This window comes from Mangifera indica, chromosome 17, assembly GCF_011075055.1.
Source record: "Mangifera indica cultivar Alphonso chromosome 17, CATAS_Mindica_2.1, whole genome shotgun sequence".
Lineage (NCBI taxonomy): Eukaryota > Viridiplantae > Streptophyta > Magnoliopsida > Sapindales > Anacardiaceae > Mangifera > Mangifera indica.
In genome coordinates this window covers 6,402,913-6,424,318 of record NC_058153.1, presented here as the reverse complement: position 1 = coordinate 6,424,318, position 21,406 = coordinate 6,402,913, and the positions used below count along the sequence as shown (strand labels likewise).

The 21,406-nt window shown below is 32.4% G+C and overlaps 1 protein-coding gene across 1 annotated transcript; it reads left to right on the top strand.

The window, feature by feature from the left end:
- Positions 1–13,604: 13,604 nt before the first annotated feature.
- LOC123200608 (auxin response factor 19-like) lies at positions 13,605–20,626 on the top strand. Its single transcript, XM_044615880.1, has 14 exons — positions 13,605–14,001; positions 14,195–14,313; positions 14,959–15,057; positions 15,161–15,217; positions 15,440–15,595; positions 15,674–15,758; positions 15,879–15,969; positions 16,132–16,296; positions 16,456–16,578; positions 16,854–16,929; positions 17,021–17,159; positions 17,795–19,617; positions 19,716–19,906; positions 20,320–20,626. Exons 1-14 carry the CDS (start codon positions 13,938–13,940, stop codon positions 20,453–20,455), a joined length of 3,324 nt encoding a protein of 1,107 aa, XP_044471815.1. The 5' UTR covers positions 13,605–13,937; the 3' UTR covers positions 20,456–20,626.
- The last annotated feature ends 780 nt before the right edge of the window (positions 20,627–21,406 follow it).

Below are 21,406 nucleotides of genomic sequence, written 5' to 3'. Positions count from 1 at the left end.
GGTGGGAAATAGTCCTTTGGCCATTTATTAATTACAAAGCATTAAAATAAAATTTAAAATGATTTAAAATTTTTTTTCTAACAAAATAAAATAAAGAAAATAACTAGTATTTATTAGTGATGAGAGCGCTCATCTTCCATGAACAATTGACCACTAATGAATGAACACTATCGAGTTTGTAACTCAAATTATGTGTTTTTTGCTTACTATTTTTATACCCTTACGTACAAAAATTAAGGTTCTAAATACTTAGGTCATTAAATCATTTTGATTCCTTGTTTTGCATGCCTTTATTCATACCAACACATTAATTCAACAAATCCCCATAATTCATTTTAAGGTCTCATATTTTTTTCACACACACTTACACACACATATATATTACTACAAACAACCTAAAATTTTGCATATTAGTCGTCTTCAATACATAAACATGTTTTAATAATTCTCTATAGTCGAATTAATCACAACAACATGTAATATCAACCAAAAATCTTAATAAAACAAAATGATTTTCTCTTGCTTACCTTTCCATTGATGAAAGCAAAATTTTAGCTTTAATTTTCATGATTGGACCTACTAATTTCAGCCCTCAAACTCTTTATAATAATGTGTGTGAGATTGTATAATAAAGGTGTAAAATTTTAGCTTATCAAAATCAAACTCCTTTATATAGATTTTCAGATTAACTACTAGGAGGATGCATTCACCCTCATGCATGAGTGTTCTTATAACATCCTTCTGCAGAGACATGCCTTTGGATAGAATATAGATCCAAAGAGACTTGTATACTTAAAGCTTGACTTAATTAATAACAACAGAAATGATAAACATGATATACTAATAACAAATGCATGCAAAAGGTGAATAAACAACTTAACTAAATAACATCCATGTCATACAATATCCTTACAACGATGTGTGTAAATTGTATAATTTTGGAACTCTAAAAACATAAAATGGAATGTGCATAAAAACATACATAGTGTCAATTGTTAAACCAAATACAACAAATGAACAAAGCTATAAATGACATAAATGCCCCTTCTCATGCAAGCTCTATAAGTTGAATTGCTAGCTCCTCACATGCCTTGTTACTCACCTTGCCTACCTGTAAAACCACAAACAGAAGAACACATGAATGTTATAACATTTAGTAGGGAGATGACCTCTTAACACCTCTAGCACACAATAATTGTAATAGTATTCCTAAGCTAAACTTAAACTTTATTATGTGGTCTAAATGCGGATGTACTCAACATCCTAAATGTCTATCCCTTTGATATATGAAATACTCATGCCCTATATCCATAGGCACTGTCATCCTGGATGACAAATCCTAAGCTCACAATATCATTGAGACACCGATCTTTGGTCTTGGTATCCTTGACACCATGTGAAAACATATTGAATAAGATCCCAAATGTTTACTACTAATTGTGCACGCAATACAAAGTCGATCAAACGTCAGACAAGTTATTAACGACACCTTAGTTACACGAGGAATCTGATCATAGTTCCTACCTTTCCACATATGTATAATCATGGGACTAATAACTATTAACCATTCTCCAATGGTGCCTATCATGGGTACGTACGTGAAGACTCTTATTGACCACATAAGGAACCAAACTAGTGCAACTCTCTTTACCATGCACACTTGAATATAAATGAGTTACTAAGCCTTGACACTGAGTGGATAATGTATCTCATAGGTATCCATCTTTAGCTTTATTATTTTCACATATACTATGCCACATTGCACACAGTTGGTGGCTAATTCAATGTATAAAATTGTTCTCAACTTTTTTGAATTGGATTAGAATCCACATTGATTAGGGTTTATATCATTATGCACATAGTTGATCATGTCTAGTTTACTAATAGTCGTAACTTGCCTTTAAAAAGACCTTTTTATCCTAATTCCCATTTTAACATACAACATAAGAATAAAATTGTCTTTTCTCAACTATGTATAAGTATTTCTATGTACTATGCACATTTGTACCTCTAATATACTATGCACAGGTGTACACTCCTTAGAGTCACAATTGTGCATCTTAATTTGACTAATAATTGACTAATGTGTAATAATATTTGTTAATTCTATTCTCATCTTTCACATCCGTGCACTACTCCATCTCATAGTCATATATCCTTATATGCCATGTACGGGCGTGCACCCCATGATGCATAAATGTATATTACCTTATCATATTAATCCTATGAGCGTACATCTGATGCATATGAAACTTATCTTCTACCTATTTTATGTAAGGGCATACATATTCAAATGTACAATAGTACTATGCCATTGACCCTATTGAAATAACGTTTTTTAATGTACCAAGTCAATCTCTATCTTAGAAACATGAAATTAAGTCTCTAACATTGTAATCATCATGTGGAATCCACAACTATCATAGATCAATACATTCAACCCTAGATTTTTATACACAGTGTTAATGCATGTCTTCTTTTGTAGTTTTCAATCCATGACTATACTAAACCTTCTCATATATCATATTATCCTTTTGTAAACTCATGTAAACATCCATAACATACAAAATCAACTCTAGCACCTTTATTTTACAAAACTGAAACTTGATAAAGAGAATCATCTGCTTACTTGGACTCTAGCGATAAACAAGACTTCATGTGGCTGTTGGACATTCCAAAGACTCTAAAAACTCTATTCCAATGCTATCCCATAAGTCACAAACTCTCTACACTCTCATTTTTTTCACTGGAAGCAAAGGATAGTAAAATAACTCATATCAAGCCTTGCATCCTTTTTTATTTTGACAATCTAATGCAACATATGGTTGTGTAACCCTCATGCACAGGCATACTAACAATTTAGTGGTGAAAACTATAATTGTAATAATAAAAAGTTCTTTATCCAAAATTTAAATGTCATGCATGATTATACATTGCCTTATGCACAAACATACACCATGACTTAGTTACCATTGTTCCTTATTTATTAGGTGTACAAACATACATCTCAGATATGCACAACCATATATTCTTTTTTTCATAAGCAATTTAATGCCTCATGCACAAAATAACTTTTATTCCCTTCTTAACTCATGTGCAGGCTTATACCCTTGGTATGTATAGTTGTACAAACTTTTCAAGACATGTATATTTAATCCAAAATAAGAGAAAAAAGACCAAAATACCTTTGAGCATACATGTAGATGTTGCAGTTCTTAATAGTTATCCCATTTATATCGTGTTTCTCTTTCTTTCAAAACCGTGATTTTTTGATAACCTTTCTCTAACAGGAGTTCCTCTTGTTGGAATAAGCATTCTAGTGAACATTCATTCATTCACTCTAAAATGATTCCCGGATATAGAAGGTGCATTCATTTTTCTTTTATGAGCAACTATTCAATAACATTTAAATACATATTAAATTAACTTTAAACATTAGAACTAACTAAAATGCCCTCAATTTCCATGGATGTTGCAATCACTTAATCCAATACTCTTTGGTTGTTATTCCATAATTCAAATAATGTGAAGTCAAGGGATATTTTGAGGTAGATATTACCTCAATACCTAAGCCTTGAGGAGACATTAGTTGATGAGGGGATTTGATTACACAATAATACAATTATTAACAAGTTTATGACTCTTTTTCTCTGTATTTTTCTTGCTTTTGATTCCTAAGTTGCATTTGCATCAGTGTCTAGATATGTGAGCAGAAATCAATCGTATAGGGATAGGACAATTGCAGAACATATTCACATTAGTAATAAAGTATAAACCTGCATGACAAAAGAATTGATTTTCTACCAACATGAACTAATAGAGTATAGGTAACTAAGGAAGTAAGATGGCCAAAAATGTTTTGTTGAAATTGATTTATCTCAAAAGGTTAAGGATACAAGGATGTTTGAGATTGGTAAAAAAGGTAGCAAGACTAGTAATTTCCACTAGGGATTGCTTTCTTGTGACTAACTTGCTAAGTTGAGTATGCTTACTTAGAGAAGACTTATCCATGCTTGAGCATATTATCTAGTACCTCATGAGTCCTAGAACTTTCAGTGTAACCTTTCAAGGCAAAATCCTAGTTGCATGCACCAAGGATAACATGATATAAACACCTATTCTTTTGTAGCCTAAATAGCTAGTCATACATATAATCTTTCACTATCCTACATACGTACATAATCAATTACTAGCCTTTTGAGCCTTGATTGCATATAAATATGAATTAGCCATGCAAATATTTTCTTTGTAACTTGTATTTAGTAACCAAGCTTGGATATGCATCAACCTTACCTTATGACATACGTATATGATTAATTGTTGGCGATAGACATAAAAATCCTTTGCCAAATCTGAGGAAAATGAATACATTAGTAGGAGCCTATTAACAAGAAAACAATACCCTAAGTATACATGGTAAGTGTTTAGATTCAGTTTTCAAGATAGTACTTATGTGTTTGCATTAATTATTTGTAATACCCTCAGGTACGTTTCAGGGGCATTTGTGTTTTTTGGTTTTACTTTGAGACATTTCTAGTTTTAAATGTATATGTTGAAATGTGTGTGTGTGTTATATACAAAACAAAAACAAAGATATATATATATATATATATATATATATATATATATATATATATATATATATTTATTTATTTATTTATATCCATAAAGAGAGAAAAGTTAAAAAAATAGTAATTCTACCTTTTTCCATCATCTTCTCCATCTCTTCCAGAAAAAACAGCCTTCTTCATGCTTTTTTTCTTTGTTTTTAGAAGGAAAGTGAATGATTTGAAGGGTTTGAAAGAAAAGTAAGGAAAAAAAAGAAGAGAAAACACTTTTGGAGCTTTGATAACCAAAAGATCTCTTTCTTTTTCCCTTTTCCTATGTTTATATATATTGGATGCATGTTATATAAATATGTTAGTGTGTTTTGGTGTGATTTAAGGTGGGTTTGGTGATTAAAGAAGGAAGACAAAAAGGAGGGAACCAATTTAGCAAAAATTGGTTTGAAATAAAGTAAGAGGTGTTATCCTTGGTATGTTTCATGTTTTATGCTTTTGGTTCCTTGGTTCTATGTTATAAATGATGATTTTAAATTTGATAAATGTTGTTTTGCCATTTGGAGTATCTATGTGTGTTAATTTGTTTATGACAGAGAGTTAGATAATATTTATCGTTTTGCCACTAAATTCATCTTACATTTTGACTATCTTATCGGATGAATCATAAGTGCTATTATAGCTTGTTGGAAATCTCTTTGAATCTTCTTTTCAACGATATATAATTTGTATGAATTAGAGATCGTTTGAATTGTTAAATTATATGAACAAAAAGACTGTCTTACTAAATAAACAGTAAATGCAATTTTTGCTATTGATTTTATCCTATGTTTTGACTACCTTATCTGATGAATCATGAGTACTATTATAGCTTGTTGGAAAGCTCTTTAAATCCTCTTTTCAATGATATATAACTTGTATGAATTAGAGACCGCTTGGACTATTAAATTGTATGAACAAAAGGACTACCCTACCAAATGAATAGTTCCGTGAACAATATTTCATTATTTTTGGAAAGAAAGAAAGAAAGAAAAGGAGGAGAAAAAGGAAAGGAAGAAAGAAAGAAAGAAAGGAAAGGAAAGGAAAGAAAAGAGAGAAAAAAAAGAAAAGAAGAAGAAGAAAAGAAAGAAAAACAAGAAAAAGAATTTAGGGCTCAAGATTCAGGGGTCATCCCAAGGGTATAGTCTGGTGGGTTATGGATAATTTTAGATGGAAGCAAGATTAATAAGATATAACTCATGTATGCATGCTATGAACTATGTGGGGGTACTTTACACTACATCACCTATAGTAGGACAAATCCGCAGTAGGATACGTTCGTAGTAGGACACGTCTGTAGTAGGATACGTCTGTAGTAGGACATGTCTATAGTAGGACATAGACCTACAGTAAGGTCTGCTCATAGTAGAGCATGCTCGTAGTAGGGTATGCTCGTAGTAGAGCTCAATTCAGATTCAGAAATGGTATAGTAAGAGAAAGAAAGAGAGCTTGAGATTAGAAAAATGTCAAATTCTTATAGTTAACTTCCAAAAACTATCAAATAGACACCAAATAGGACAAAGTATGACCCAAATAGTAAAGAATAAACTAGATTATCTTTTCGATTCCTTATAGAGGTTATAATGTGAGATTAAGTCTCGAGAGTGAGTTAGAACAAGAAAGAAGATAGTTTACTTAATTTTTTCCCCTTATTGAGTGTTCTTATCTCTCACTTTCTTTTCTTTCATGATTACAAGTACAAGTGATCGTGGTAGCTACGAGGTAGGGTCAGGACAACGAAGATAGATCTGACTTGAGCAAGTTATCTCTAGTTTATATTATTGACTTTTGACCTTTTTGAGATGATTGTACAATTGTATATGATTATTCCATATTTTCAGATGCTTTCAGATGAATTTTCATAAGAGATATATACATCTTTTATTTGCTTTTAGATTTTTAGTTTTTTTAGAATAATTTTTAAATACTCTTAGTAATGAGTTGAGTTCAAAGTAGTTTTTTAAAAAGAAAAATAAACACTTTGAATATTAATTCGTAACATTTCTCCTTCAGTGGGTAGTACTTTTAGGAAGGGATGTTACATTATTCCTATATCAGTTCATTTCATTACGAACACCTATAGCTATATTACAAATGAATAAAAGACCTATTGATTCTTAGAGATGTGATATATACATTAATAAAGATAAGAAGTGTGAGTTTGCCTATTGGACTCGAGTTAGATTAGCACTTAAAAGATCGCAATAGTTGACAAGTACATATATGCCTAATCTAAAGTGTAACAGCTTGGGTTACGATGGTTACAGGATATAGTTCTTAGTTGGATTGAGCCGTCGAGTTACCGTACGAGCTGAGATTGAATATTTGTGTATCCCAACTTATGAGAAATCATTTTTTGTCATATTTTCTTTTACCTAGTTGTTCGAAAACTTATGAGCCTTAACACTATTGCTTTTTGTAGTGCAATTCTTCCTTTTGATCTAATGTGATTGTTATTTGCTTAAAGACAAGTAAAAGTTTAAGTTTGGGAGAATTTATTACACTCGTATTTTATGCAAAATTATCAGTTTAGACCTATAGATTTAGGATCATTATAGATAGAAATAAATAGGATTAAGATAATTTCTATATTGTTTTATGTTATGTTCTTGTCTTAACATCATTTTCTTTCTTATCTAGGAAATGTGGATAAAATAAAGGAAACATGAAAGAAAATAAGAAAAATAGAAGAATGTGGATCTCATAAGAGACTGTTAGCCTTAGCACATGAAGGATCCATGTAATATCCCTCCCTAGAAGTATTACCCATTGAAGAAGAAATATTACAAATTAATATCCGAAGCGTCTATTTTTTTTTCTTTTAAAATACTTTAATATAAACGTATCATTAAAAGTGTTTAGAAATTATTCTAAGAAAACTGAAAATTTGAAAGCAAACAAAAGATGTATATACTCATATAAAAACTCATCTGGAAGTATCTAAAAATATGGAGTAAAGCTATACAATTGTACAATCATCTCAGAAAGGTCAATAAGAACATGCTACTGTATGTATGTAATATAAACCAAAGATAACCTGGTCAAGCTGGATCTATCTATGCTAACCTGACTTTACCTCGTAGCTACCTCGATCACCTGTACCTGCAATCATGAAAGAAAAGGAAGTGAGAGATAAGAACACTCAGAAAGGGGAAAGAATTAAGTAAACTATCTCTTTTCTTGTTCTAACTCACTCTCGGGACTCAACCTTATTCATAACCCCCATAAGAAATAAAGGGGATAATCTAGTTCATTCTTTACTATTTGGGTTATACTTTGTCCCATCTGGTGTCTATTTGATACTTTCTGGAAGTTGACTATAGGGATTTGACACCTTTCAAGCTTGAGCTTTCTTTCTTTCTCTCACTACATCATTTTTGAATCTGAATTGAACTCTACTACGAGTATGCTCTACTATGAGTAGACCCTACTAAGGGTCTATGTCCTACTATAGATGTGCCCTACTGTAGACGGTGTAGTGTAAAGTGCCCCCTCATAGTTCATAGCATGTATGCAAGCCTTATATCTTACTAATTTTGCTTTCATCTAAATCTATTCATAACTCACCAGACCATACTCTTGGGACAACCCCTGAATCTTGAGCCCCAAATTCCTTTTCTTGCTTTTCTTTCTTTTCTTCTTCTTTTCTTTTTCTCTCCTTTCTTTCCTTTCTTTTCTTTCTTTTCCTTTCCTTTCCAAAATTGTGAAATACTGTTCATTTGACATGAAAGCCTTTTTTTTCATATAATTTCATAGTCCAAACGGTTTCTAATTCGTACAAGATATATATCGTTGAAAAGAGGATTCAAAGAGCTTTCCAACAAGCTATAATAGCACTCATAATTCATTAGATAAGACAGTCAAAACATGAGATGAAATCAGTGGCAAAACCTGCCTCCTCTGTTTATTTGGTAAATCATTCCTTATGGTTCATACAATATTTAATAGTCCAAATGATCTGTAATTCATACAAGCTATATGTCATTGGAAAAAGGATTCAAATATATTTCCAACAAGCTATAATAGCACTCATGATTCATCAGATAAGATAGTCAAAACATGAGATGAAATCAGTGGCAAAAACTGTCTCCTCTATTTATTTGGTAAAGCAGTCCTTGTGGTTCATACAATATTTCTCAGTCCAAATGATGTCTAATTCATACAAGCTATATATCATTGGAAAGAGGATTCAAATATGTTTCCAATAAGCTATAATAACACTCATGATTCATCAGATAAGGTAGCCAAAACGTGAGACGAAATCAATGGCAAAACTGTAACTATTATACAACTTTGTGCCATGAACAAAATCACACACATAGATACCCCAAATGGAAAAACAACATTTCTCAACTTCAAAATCATCATTTATAATATGGACCCAAGGAACCAAAAGCATAAAACATGAAACATATCAAAGATAATACCCCTTACCTTATTTCAAGTCAATTTTTGCTAAATTGGCTCCCTCCTTTTTGTCTTCCTTCTTTGAGCACCAAACTCACCTTAAATCAACACCAAACACACTAACATCTTCATATAACATGCATCCAATATAAATATAAACATAGACAAAGGGGAAAGAAAGAGATCTTTTGGTTACCAAGGCTTTTAAAGTGCTTCTTTTTCTTTTCTTTCCTTACTAGTCTTCCAAAACTCCTTCAAATCCTTCCTTTTTCTTCAAAAAAAAAAACAAATAAAAAGCATGAAAAAGGCTTCCTTTTCTAGAAAGGACGGGAAAATGATGGAAAAAGTGTAAAGGTTGCCTTTTTTTGACTTTTCTCTCCATATATATATATCTTTATCTCTTTCTCGTTATCTCTTTTTCTTTTTCTTTTTGCATTTATATATATATATAAACACACCCATACATATATATATTTAAAATGAGAAATATCTTAAAACATGGTCAAAAGACATAATTACCCCTGGAACATGCTTAAGGGTATTACAATCCAAGTTCTACTAGGAAACAAATATGAGTGCATAAAGGAAAGAGCAAATAATAGATAGATGTGGAGAATTCTGATGGAGCTAGATTTCCAGATTTCATGCGAGCTATCACCACTGGCTATAAGAAGGGTGCTTAAAGCACAACAAAGGTGAGTTCACTTTTCATGATTTTAGAGAACTGGCATACATTTTCACTTTTTGAATTTTCTGCAAACCACCATGATTTATTGCAACACAAATTACATTCAATGATATTAAACCTGAGGATGACAAGAGAATCCAAAACAACTTGAGCCATTCAGTCATCGAGAATATTCTAAACTTGACTCTTGGATTCATTATGATTATTTCCAATTATTATTGTTGTGTTCTTGTAGAAACTATGAGCAACTAAGCTTATAATCTAAGGATTAAATGGGATCCTTTGATCCCATGATCTTATAGTATCTTGCATTTCATCATTAATATATATTTCTCATTAATGTTTGATTTAGTGTGAGTATGTTATATCTTGCATTGAGTTAAGGGCCCAACTTCATCGATGTTAGTAGGTTCATGTAGACTATTTAGAGGTAGATGTGAAATTAGTTCATGTATTCATTAAACTTGAATACTTAGTATTAGAGATAGATTAAGTCCTTATGAAGCAAATTGGTTGTCATGGAACTTAAAGGGTTCGTATTAAGTAAGTACCACGTGAGTAGGTGCCTATTTAATGTTTACACACTTTGTCACCTTTAAGAGAGGAACTAGGCTAAAATAAGATAACCAAAACATCGAGAGCACATATAGTTAACTATAAGTTTATATGAGATTGTTGTGACATCTTAACCTTTAGAGATTGTTATTATCAAACTTCAGTTAAATAGTAGACAGGTCGCGTTAGTAGCATAGATTGGTTGGTAATTATTTTAGTTGAATTAACTTAATACAATATTAGCATTAGTTTGGACTCCTTAGTTAATTTGGATTACACAAAGAATTAGTAATTGACTTTTATTCGCTATAAGATCAGAATCTATTATATTACTAAACAATTTATACATTTGTAAGTGAAATGTAACAATTCTCTATGCAAATAAAACATATATAGAGAGAGATATGTGCAAATTATCCCTTAAATGGTTATAAGGAAGTTGACACTATATGACCTCAAAGGATCAAAGTCTTATAGTTAAAACCATTATATTCCATCTTCACTGCCCCCACTGAGCACTTTATAAATGAAAGGTCCTCATTAATGTAGTCATGATATCATATTGCCCATAAACATGATTGTAATTAGAGTCAACATATCATGACAAATATGCATTTTCCTTGATTAACATTGGATGAAAATATGTAATCCATGTGGGAACGTAATCACTATATATAATCTACCACATGATTGGTTAATGCTTATTTTACTTTCCTTGATATAATCATACCTTCCATTGAATAACTTCTCAATAAGCTATCATAAAACTCCCACACTAATGCACTTTATATTGTTACACTTTTCTTTTATTATTTTTTATGTACGGTAATTTATTAAAGGTATATACCTTGATAGATAGACTAGTAAAATAATAAATTTTTTTTGGGATTTCATTTTTCCCATTTAGGTGAACAGTGCTAATTAAATTAGGATAAAGTAGAAGTTGTTCAAGTTTGGACTTATTCAAGTGAAGCTCAAACCTATTTCATAAAACTAAACTCAAACTCAAGCTTGATATGAAGAGTCAAACTCAAGATCACCTCTAGTTTAGCTTGTGGCTATAATATATTAAATTTAAACTAATAAGTTATTATTTTTTAAAATTTATGTTTCAAAATAAAAGAAAACAGAGAAAGAAGTTGAAATGTGAGGAAAAATAAAAAAAATAAATATATTTTAATAGATGAGGTGAGTGGTTAATATTCTTTTCATACTATTAGAGTACTTTACGTTTGGTGAAAATATATCTATTAATAGTGAATAGAGTAAGTTGTTGAAACTGTTATCTTTTTAAGGTGAGATTAAACCCAATTCCTAGTAATTTACATTAGGTGAGAAGAATATCAATCACTCAGTCCAACAATTATAAATAAGTTTAATCTTTTTATTTTTCATAATATTTCAACAATCTTCCATATTTTCTTATATTAGCAAACAAAAACCAAAAAGAATAAAATTAATTTTTTATAATGGAAAAAAACTTTTTTGGAGCTTGTGTTGAGCTCAACCCCCATAGCTCAAACCCAATAAATTTTAAAACTATGACTTAAGCTTGAACCATGACAACTCATTTTGAGCTTATACATATCGAATTGGTAATCAAACTCAATCCACTTTGGCTTGAAACCAAACTGCAAGACAAGTTTATAGTCACTCAAAATAATACTCTTCTAATTACAAAAATAATTTTTAAAATGACTTTGCAAAAAAAATTTGACAAACTTTCAGTTTTAGTAGTTAGGCTTGATTTTTAAACTAAAAAATAAAAAATAAAAAATAAAAATTACTAGTATTTATCAATTCAAAATTATAATGATAATTATAATTAGAAAATAGGAAAAATATTTTTTTGGTAAGTAATTTTTTTCAAGATTTTACAAGTAGATTCGAACTGAGTTATTCTATTTGAAAGTTTTAGTACTCTATTAATTTTTCTAATCCCTAAATAGCCTAGTTAGTAAATACGAGAACGGAAAAAAAAAAAAAACAATGTGCGAATTATATGAGTATAATATGATGAATAATGAAAAAATAAGTTTGTAAAAAAAAAATCTCTAATATATGGAAAAAGTATGAAACGTGTATATACGGGTAAAATATGACATAACGTTAATAATACGTTTTTAAAAATACAATAATATCATAATAATTTTAGTACTTTCTTTTAATCTCTTATTGAAAATCAATATAATAATTCAACTGTAAAATATTTAATTAACTACTAAACCTAATATAATATAATACATAATCAAAATTTTTTATACAATAAGTAATGTATTAGTCAGTTTGAAAAACCAAATAAATTAATCAGTTTGGATTTCAAATTTTTGATTAAACTAAATCTTTGTATAGACTACAAAGGAGGAAAACATAAAATTATGATTAAGAATTACGAAAAAAATGTTGTTGGTTTTTTTGGTTAAATAATAGTGATATTTTTGTAAATAATTCAAAATAAATGATATAATTTTGTACTTTAGATAAAAAAGCAAAAATATAGTAAACGTAAAATACGATATATAATTCACGTTTAATACGAGAATAACATAAAATATGCGTATAATATTTTTAGGTTTAAAATTTTTTTTGAATATATTTAATATATGAATAATATAAAAATATAAATAAATAAGTATTTATTAACTAGGCTAAAGAGTTATGTATGTTGTCGTAACAATGGAATTCTAAATTAAATAAAAAGTCTGTAATGGAATAAAAGCGATGTTCACAGGAATGCCCCATCATGGGCCAAGAAATGGGAATATTAGATAAAAGCACCATGTGCATGAATGTAAAAAGTGATGGTGACTGATGGCGAACGTCAAAGCAATCGGTCAACAAATGGATCCCTTTGTCCAATCGATCTTGTAGGTAATTTAATAATAATTGCAAAATTAATTAATCAGGGTTAGATTAGAAATCAAATAAATAAATAAATAAATAAATAAGCATAAACTATGCTTTTAAGTAAGTAAACTATATCTCCATCTCACCATGACCGTGACCTGGAGTTAGTGGTTTGATTGAGGCATTTTCAAGGAAAAAAATTAAAAAAAAGAATAGCGAAAAGACCTATACACCCTCAGCTCAGCTCTGCTCTTGCTCCAATAAATCAAAGCTTTGGCTTTTTATATATTAGAAAGGTCAAATTATCTGGTTTTTTTTTTTTTTAAATATTTACAGATTAATTATTTATTTTATCTTTACATAATTTAATGTTAATTGAATTTATAATATTAGTTTAAGGGGTCGTAATTACGTAAAAATAAGAAAGAAAGAGAGTAAAAACTAAGGGGGTAGTAGATGAAAGAAGGAAGGAAGGAAGGAAGAGAACGTATCTGGTTGAGGTAGGGGTAGATTGGGTGTAAAGTTACGGCATTTGGTCTCTAACAAACTAAAACCATACAGAGCACAGTCACTTCTTTTCTTTTTGTTTTTCCGATTTGTTGTCACCTTTTTTTCCGACTTCCTTGTCCGAGCTTCTAGTCGGAAAATCTTTTTCTTCTATCCGTTGACTTATCTTCTTTTTCATAAGCCAAAAAATTTCATCTTTTTAAGCACTTGCTTTAGTGTTCGATACTCTTGGAGAATTTTTTGTTTTATATAGTTGATTTTCCCGGAAGAAAGGACAAGTCAGTGGATAGAAATGAGCGTGTGAATTTTTTTGATCAAATTTGAGGGTTGGAGAAATGAAGACGCCGGCGAACGCTACCGGAGCTTCGTCCGTTACCGCGGCCTCAAATTCTGGCGAAGGTTAGGTTTTTGAAAAAGTAATATTTTGTAATTATGATAATAAATTTAATCTAAGCATCGAAGAACCGCTGGGTGATGTTAATTTTAAGGTTTTGTTTTTGTCTTTGTCCTTTTATATGAATTAAATTAATTTGAACTCCTAATGCTTTTGAATTCATGATTGGGTGACACGTGGCGGTGTATTTTTTTGCAGGAGTAACGGAGAAGAAGATGATAAACTCGGAGCTATGGCATGCGTGTGCCGGGCCGTTGGTGGATCTTCCGGCAGCCGGTACTCATGTGGTTTATTTTCCTCAAGGCCACAGCGAACAGGTCGCTTATTGTCTTTCCCTCCATTTCTTTTCTGAGTTCATTAAGTCTACTTCTTGTGGATTAGATTTTTGAAATCTTGTTAGTTACTATTTTACCCTGATTTTATTTAATTATTTGCTTCATTTATTGCATTTCTTTTTTGGGTTATATCTTTTTTATTTCCCATAATTTTTAGGTAAGGCCCATTAATTTTGTTGAGCCAAAAATAATTTACAATAAATTGAGCTGTCTTTTAGTATTTTTATATATGTAGATGTGTTTTGATGCAAAATTCAAAATATTTGTTCAGCTAAAAGAGTCGCAAAATGGAAAATTGATTGTTTTTTTGTTTACTAGTTTTACACTAGCTTTTGGGATTATATTGCAAAATTGTTTACAATCCAACTTTTTGCGACCAAATGTGTTTATTCAGACCCTTTGTTTTCTATATTGAGCATGAATTTCAAGAGTTTCTTGTAATTATAGATATGCTGAATTCCCAGTGTAAGTGTTATGTTCATAGCTTGTCAAATAAAGAAGACTCTTCGCATAAAATTACAGATTGGCTTGTATGACTGCTGATTATGAACCGTCTGTATGTTGCTAATGGCAGTATCTGTTTGGGTTTAAGTTGGTGTTCTGACCTGAGAGTGAAACTTGTAACAGGTAGCGGCATCTATGAAGAAGGATGTAGATGGTCAAATCCCAAACTATCCAAATCTGGCATCAAAGCTACTATGTCTGCTTCACAATGTTACCCTGCATGTAGAACTACTGGACTGCTTTCATTTCTTCCCCTACAGCATAATTATATGATGTATAGTTTTATTTATCATAATGTTGTGAACTTTCTTGTTTGATTTTTTAGGCAGACCCAGAGACAGATGAAGTCTATACTCAGATGACCCTCCAACCTGTTCCTTCTGTAAGGAATTCATCCAACTAGACCAAAGAATCTTCATTTTTTTAATTTTTCGAAACAAAACTCTTGGATGGTGTTTTAGTGCATTGTGCTTTAGGAGTTCTATCAAATCGAACAAAGCTACTAGAAGTAACATAACAACAAAACATTGACATCAGTGTCTGGGAAAATCTTCCAATTACTAAACCATGAGTTAATCTGTTGACATTTTTCTTTTTCCCCCAGTTTGACAAGGATGCATTGCTGAGATCAGATATTGGGCTCAAGTCAAATAAAACACAAACAGAGTTTTTCTGCAAAACATTGACAGCAAGTGATACAAGCACTCATGGAGGTTTCTCTGTACCTCGCCGTGCAGCTGAGAAAATTTTCCCAGCTCTTGTAAGCAGCCTTTCATTATGGCAACACATGGATATTATCACTTTCAAACTTTAATTATAATCTTTCTTCTTTCAATAGGATTTCTCTATGCAACCACCTGCTCAAGAACTTGTGGCTAGAGATTTGCATGATAATGTTTGGACCTTCCGCCATATCTACCGTGGTATGTCAATTTTACATCCTTGAGTTTTCAGTAGTTGAACTCATGAGTGACTACCTCTTATACTTGCTAGTTTTTCCCATTTATTTGGAACTGATGCCAATTCTTCATCTCTCTACTCAGGACAACCTAAGCGGCATTTGCTTACGACAGGATGGAGCCTATTTGTTAGTGGAAAGAGGCTTTTTGCTGGTGACTCAGTTTTATTTATTAGGTAACGGTAATGTATAGAGATTCCTTGAAATTAAACTTTCCTGTCCATATAAAAAAAAAATCTTATTTTAGCATATACACATCCTTTTATGGTTTGGACCCACCATGTTATTGTAAACTAACTTGTTTAGTTGTCTCTATAATTCTTAATGTCTATGAGCAGGGATGAAAAGCAACAACTGCTCTTGGGAATTAGGCGAGCTAACAGGCAACCTACCAATCTATCATCATCTGTTCTGTCAAGTGACAGTATGCATATTGGAATTCTTGCTGCAGCGGCACATGCTGCTGCAAACAATAGCCCCTTCACTGTTTTTTATAATCCAAGGTCACTTTTCGTTTATTTAGGGTCTTATTTTATTTTATTTTTTTTGTGTATGCTTTGATTTATGCTAGAAAGATTGTGTGATCATTGGATCAGTCTATGTATGATGAATTACATTTCTATGGGATGAGAACTCACCCTAAATAGCCTCTTCTAATTCAGGGCTAGTCCTTCAGAGTTTGTTGTCCCTTTGGCCAAGTACTACAAGGCAGTTTTCAGCAACCAAATCTCACTTGGCATGCGCTTTAGGATGATGTTTGAAACTGAAGAGTCAGGAACTAGAAGGTAGTTGTGTTTGAACTGCTCTTTTTTTGCTTAATGATTGCATGAAAAAATGCATGTTAAAGAATTATTTCTAGTTGTTTCATATTTGTTAAGATCAAAATCTTGACATTGTATCTCTAAGTACCTATAATAAATAAAGCTTAAAGCAATTGGTTCTTACATTCTAATGAGTGTTAGACTGAATTGCCTTGCTAGATTTAAACAAAATGCTTTGGCAAATTTATTGAAATAGAAATAATTTTGTAGCCGTTAACAAGAAGTCATCTGATCTGCAGGTATATGGGCACAATTACAGGAATCAGTGATCTGGATCCTGTAAGATGGAAGAATTCACAATGGCGCAATTTGCAGGTACAAACTTTGTTTCTCTCAGCATTTTCATATGTGTTTTTTATATTATTATAAATTTATTTGCTGTAGTTAAAGCCTATAGCATGAATAGGTTGGTTGGGATGAATCAACTGCTGGAGAAAGGCGTAATCGTGTCTCAATTTGGGAGATTGAACCAGTGACTGCTCCATTTTTTATCTTCCCTCCTCCATTCTTCAGATCCAAGCATCCAAGACAAGCAGGAATGCCAGGTACTAGATGTGATATTCAGGTCAAGTTCCTTGGTTATAACATAGGATGCTTGCTCAGATATGTTGGTGGTATGTAGATTAAGTTTTCCCTTTGCATGGGCATCCCTTGATGCTTGTTTGCAGTTGTTACTACTAGTTATCTTGTGTAATGTGAAGTGGATATAGTAACAAAATGCCAATGCAAACACATAAACGGAGACATAGGGCTTTGCACTGTAAAATTTAGCTAGTAAGTAGACCCAACTATACCTTTAAGCTCAGATAATTGTGCACTATCATTTCCTTTGAGTGGGCCCTCCAAGGAGTTTCCTTAAAGTAGTGGATTGAACTGCTAGTTTCAGAAAATAGTGAGTGAAGATTGACAAGTTTTGTTAGATAGATTCTATCAAATTGTCTTGTCTGGGTCAATGTTGGGTTTTCAAAAGTAACCAATCTGTGAAATGTTGGTCCAATGCTAAACTTAAGATAAAACTCTTGTAGTAATATGCTTCTCTCCTAGTTCCTTGCATTGTAGAAAACCCTTCTGTGGTCCGTCAAAGCAAAATAAAAGGCATAATCTATCTTAACCATTATTTGTGCTTAAAATTTTGCCTGGAGAAGGCATCTGACTTGGCTATATATGTTTCCTTTTTCAGACGATGAATCCACTGATTTTGATAATCTCTTCAAAAGGAATATGCCTTGGCGTGGTGATGAATTTTCCATGAAGGATTCCCAGGCTGTGCCTGGCTTTAGCTTGTTTCAGTGGATGAACATGCAGCAAAACCCATCACTTGCTAACTCAGTGCAATCAGATTACCTTCATACCTTACCTGGGTCTGTCATGCAAAACCTTGCTGGAGCAGACCTTTCCCATCAGTTAGGATTGCCCCCACAAATACCTCAACCAAACAACTTGCAATTTAATTCTCAGAGGTCAACACAGCAAGTTCAACAGATTGATCAGCTACCAAAGCCGCCATCAACCATGAACCAATTAAGCTCCATTGTACTGCCACCACAAAAGTTAGGTGATATTACTCAACAATCAAGGCAAACTATAAATACTCAAACTTTATCCCCTGGTCAAGTTCAGACCCAAGTGCTTCAGCCACAAAATCTTGTACACAATAATAATATTCTTCCACAGCAACCATCTATTCAAAACCCTCCACTTCCAATTAACATTCCTTCAAACATGCTGCAGCAACAGCAGCAACTGCAACATGTTATGGGTCAGAACCAACAGCAAAACCTTATGCAGTCCCAGCTTCCTGCTCAAGCAAACCAAAACTTACATATGCCTGACAAACAGCAGATTCAGCTTCAGCTGTTACAGAGGCTTCAGCAACAGCAACAATCACTTTTAGCACAGCAGTCTGCACTTCACCAGCCAGCTCAACTTTCTCAACTCCAAGATAGGCAACTTTTAGATGTTTCTCAGAGCTTCTCTAGATCTGTGACAGCCACCCAAACGCTGGACATGCCTCAAACAACACCACCCACCTCACTCCCTCAGGCCAACTTTTCCTCACAGAATATAATAAAGGGTAATAGCCTGACAAATGTTCGATTGTCCCATCCTCCTCAGCAGCAAAAGCTTCAGCACCAGCAGTATGGTGTCCTACCTGAAATGCCTGGACATTTGACTCCCCTCTCAGCCCAAATTAATAATCAACATTCAGCAGCTGGTGGTACTGTACTAACAGGAGCTGCAGGAGTAGGGCATTCTGTGATTACTGATGATATTCCTTCTTGTTCCACTTCGCCATCCACAAACAATGGTCAAAACTTGATTCAACCAATGGTATATGGTAGACCCAACGAGAGCATGGCAATGGGAGAGGACATGGCTCAGTCTGCCTCAACACTCTTGAGTACCAGTGGTTTGGAAACCATATCATCTAGCATTAACTTAGCCAAAGATTATCAGCCCAAAACAAATGTTAAGCCTTCATTGAACATCTCCAAGAATCAAAACCAAGGTTTCTTTGCCCCACAGACATACCCACATGGTACAGCTTTGCAGGCCGATTATTTGGATACTTCTTCTTCAACTTCAGTTTGCCTTTCACAGAATGATGTCCATTTACAGCAGAATAACAATTTTTCATATAATCCTTTGAGAGACACAAGTCAGGATGGGGAAGTTCAGGCAGATCCCAGGAGCAATGTTCCGTATGTGAGTAACATTGATGGCCCATTGGTTTTACCCAATCATAACCTTTTGGCAACAAAGAACATGGGCTTGGGGAAGGATTTCTCAAATAATTTATCTTCAGGAGGGATGCTTGCTAACTGTGAAAATTCCAAGGATGTTCAGCAGGAACTTTCGTCCTCAATTGTTTCACAGTCATTTGGAGTTCCAGAAATGACATTTAATCCAATTGATTCCACAATCAATGATAGCAGTTTTGTGAACAGGCCCGCCTGGGTGCCACCACCACAGTTTCCTCAGAGAATGCGGACGTATACTAAGGTTAATTTTTTAGATATATATTCTGTAATTAAGCTTACCTCTTCCTTTCTCTTATTCATAAAAGTAAAGGTCTTAAAGCTAGTTTCATTGTTATGAAGGTGTACAAACGTGGAGCAGTTGGGAGATCAATTGATATTACACGTTATTCTGGTTATGACGAGCTGAAACAGGATCTTGCTCGTAGGTTTGGAATAGAGGGGCAATTGGAAGACAGGCAGAGGATAGGTTGGAAGCTTGTTTACGTGGATCACGAAAATGATGTCCTGCTAGTGGGGGATGATCCATGGGAGTAAGGCCTTTGCTTCTTCTATCACTGTGTTTTTCATCTTTGAATTCTCTTCTCTCCCCACTTTTTTTTTTTAATTTGCATCTACAAGATAGTAGTGGTAATCATCTAGTATTTGACTAATAATTCTCCATGTCCTCTTGCTTTAATCCTTTGCTTGTTCATTTATGAATTCTATTCATGGGCGGGCCAAACTGTACTGCTGTCTTTGTTTTATACACACACAACAGAATTGATTCACCTGTAACCTTAGCCAGTCTCATTTTGCCAATATATTCAATACATAAATCCCAGACCCTGTAAAGCTTTGCTCACAGTTACAAATATATGTGATAATGTATATTGTCTGATTTAAACCCCCATATGTATGAGTATAATTGGTTTATTTTTACTTAATTTGGTCTTGGATTGTCTAGGGAGTTTGTGAACTGCGTTCGCTACATTAAGATCCTATCTCCACAAGAAGTACAGCAGATGAGCTTGGATGGAGATATTGGGAATTCTGTTCTTCCGCATCAAGCGTGTAGCAGCTCCGATAATGGGAATGCTTGAAACATAGTCTTTTCAAAAAATTCGAAGAATTTTTATTTATTTATTTTTGTTTTGGGATTGGATCCTCTTTAAGTTTTGGGGATTCTGTTCATACAGTTCTCCATGCATTGTGTATTGCTACATCTGGGTTTTTCTTCATTTTGTAATATAATAATATATATATTCTCCTCATTTCAAAGCTTATAGCAGGTGCAAGCTAATGTAGACATGAATGATCCTTTTGCAGTTTTAACTCATTGAAATTTTTTAACTTTTTTAGGCTAAATGATTATTTTCCTCTCCAACTTTGATGATGATTTTAAGTTTAAAAGTTTATTTTTATATTGTATAAAAATATAAAATAATTAAAAAATATATTATTTTTATTATTTGAGATATAAGTTATGTTAATATTATTATTATTAAAATTAAAATAGACTATTTTCGAATTTAATTATCGTTTTATTAAAGCTCTAATGCCCTATGAAGCAGGGAGCGTCAAGCGACAGAGAATATTCCAGCTTTATTTTTGGCATCTGATTTGGTATATCTTTTTGAGTGGTGGATATGTCAATGCTTGATGTCGGTTTGAGCACTTGTCATTTAGTTATTGGGTATATGCCTTTTGACTTTTTTCTTTTTTTTTATTGTAAAAAAATTTATCCACATTTATTAGATAAATAAATATGAGATATAATATTCAAATTTATAATAATTTTATCAGATAAATTAAAAATTTTATAAATACGATAAAAATTCAAATTCAAATTTTTAATTTAAAAATTTTAATATTTCATTAATTTTATTATTTATTGGGGTTTTCTGTTGACTTTTTAGTCTTAAGTAATTTATGAGTTTTGACTTTTTAGTCTGGGGGTAATTTATGAGTTTTGTTTTTAATGTTTGGGCTGTAGGGTTAGGGTGTCCTTTTGTTTTGTAATGAAATTGGTCATGGTCGAATGACATGTTCGT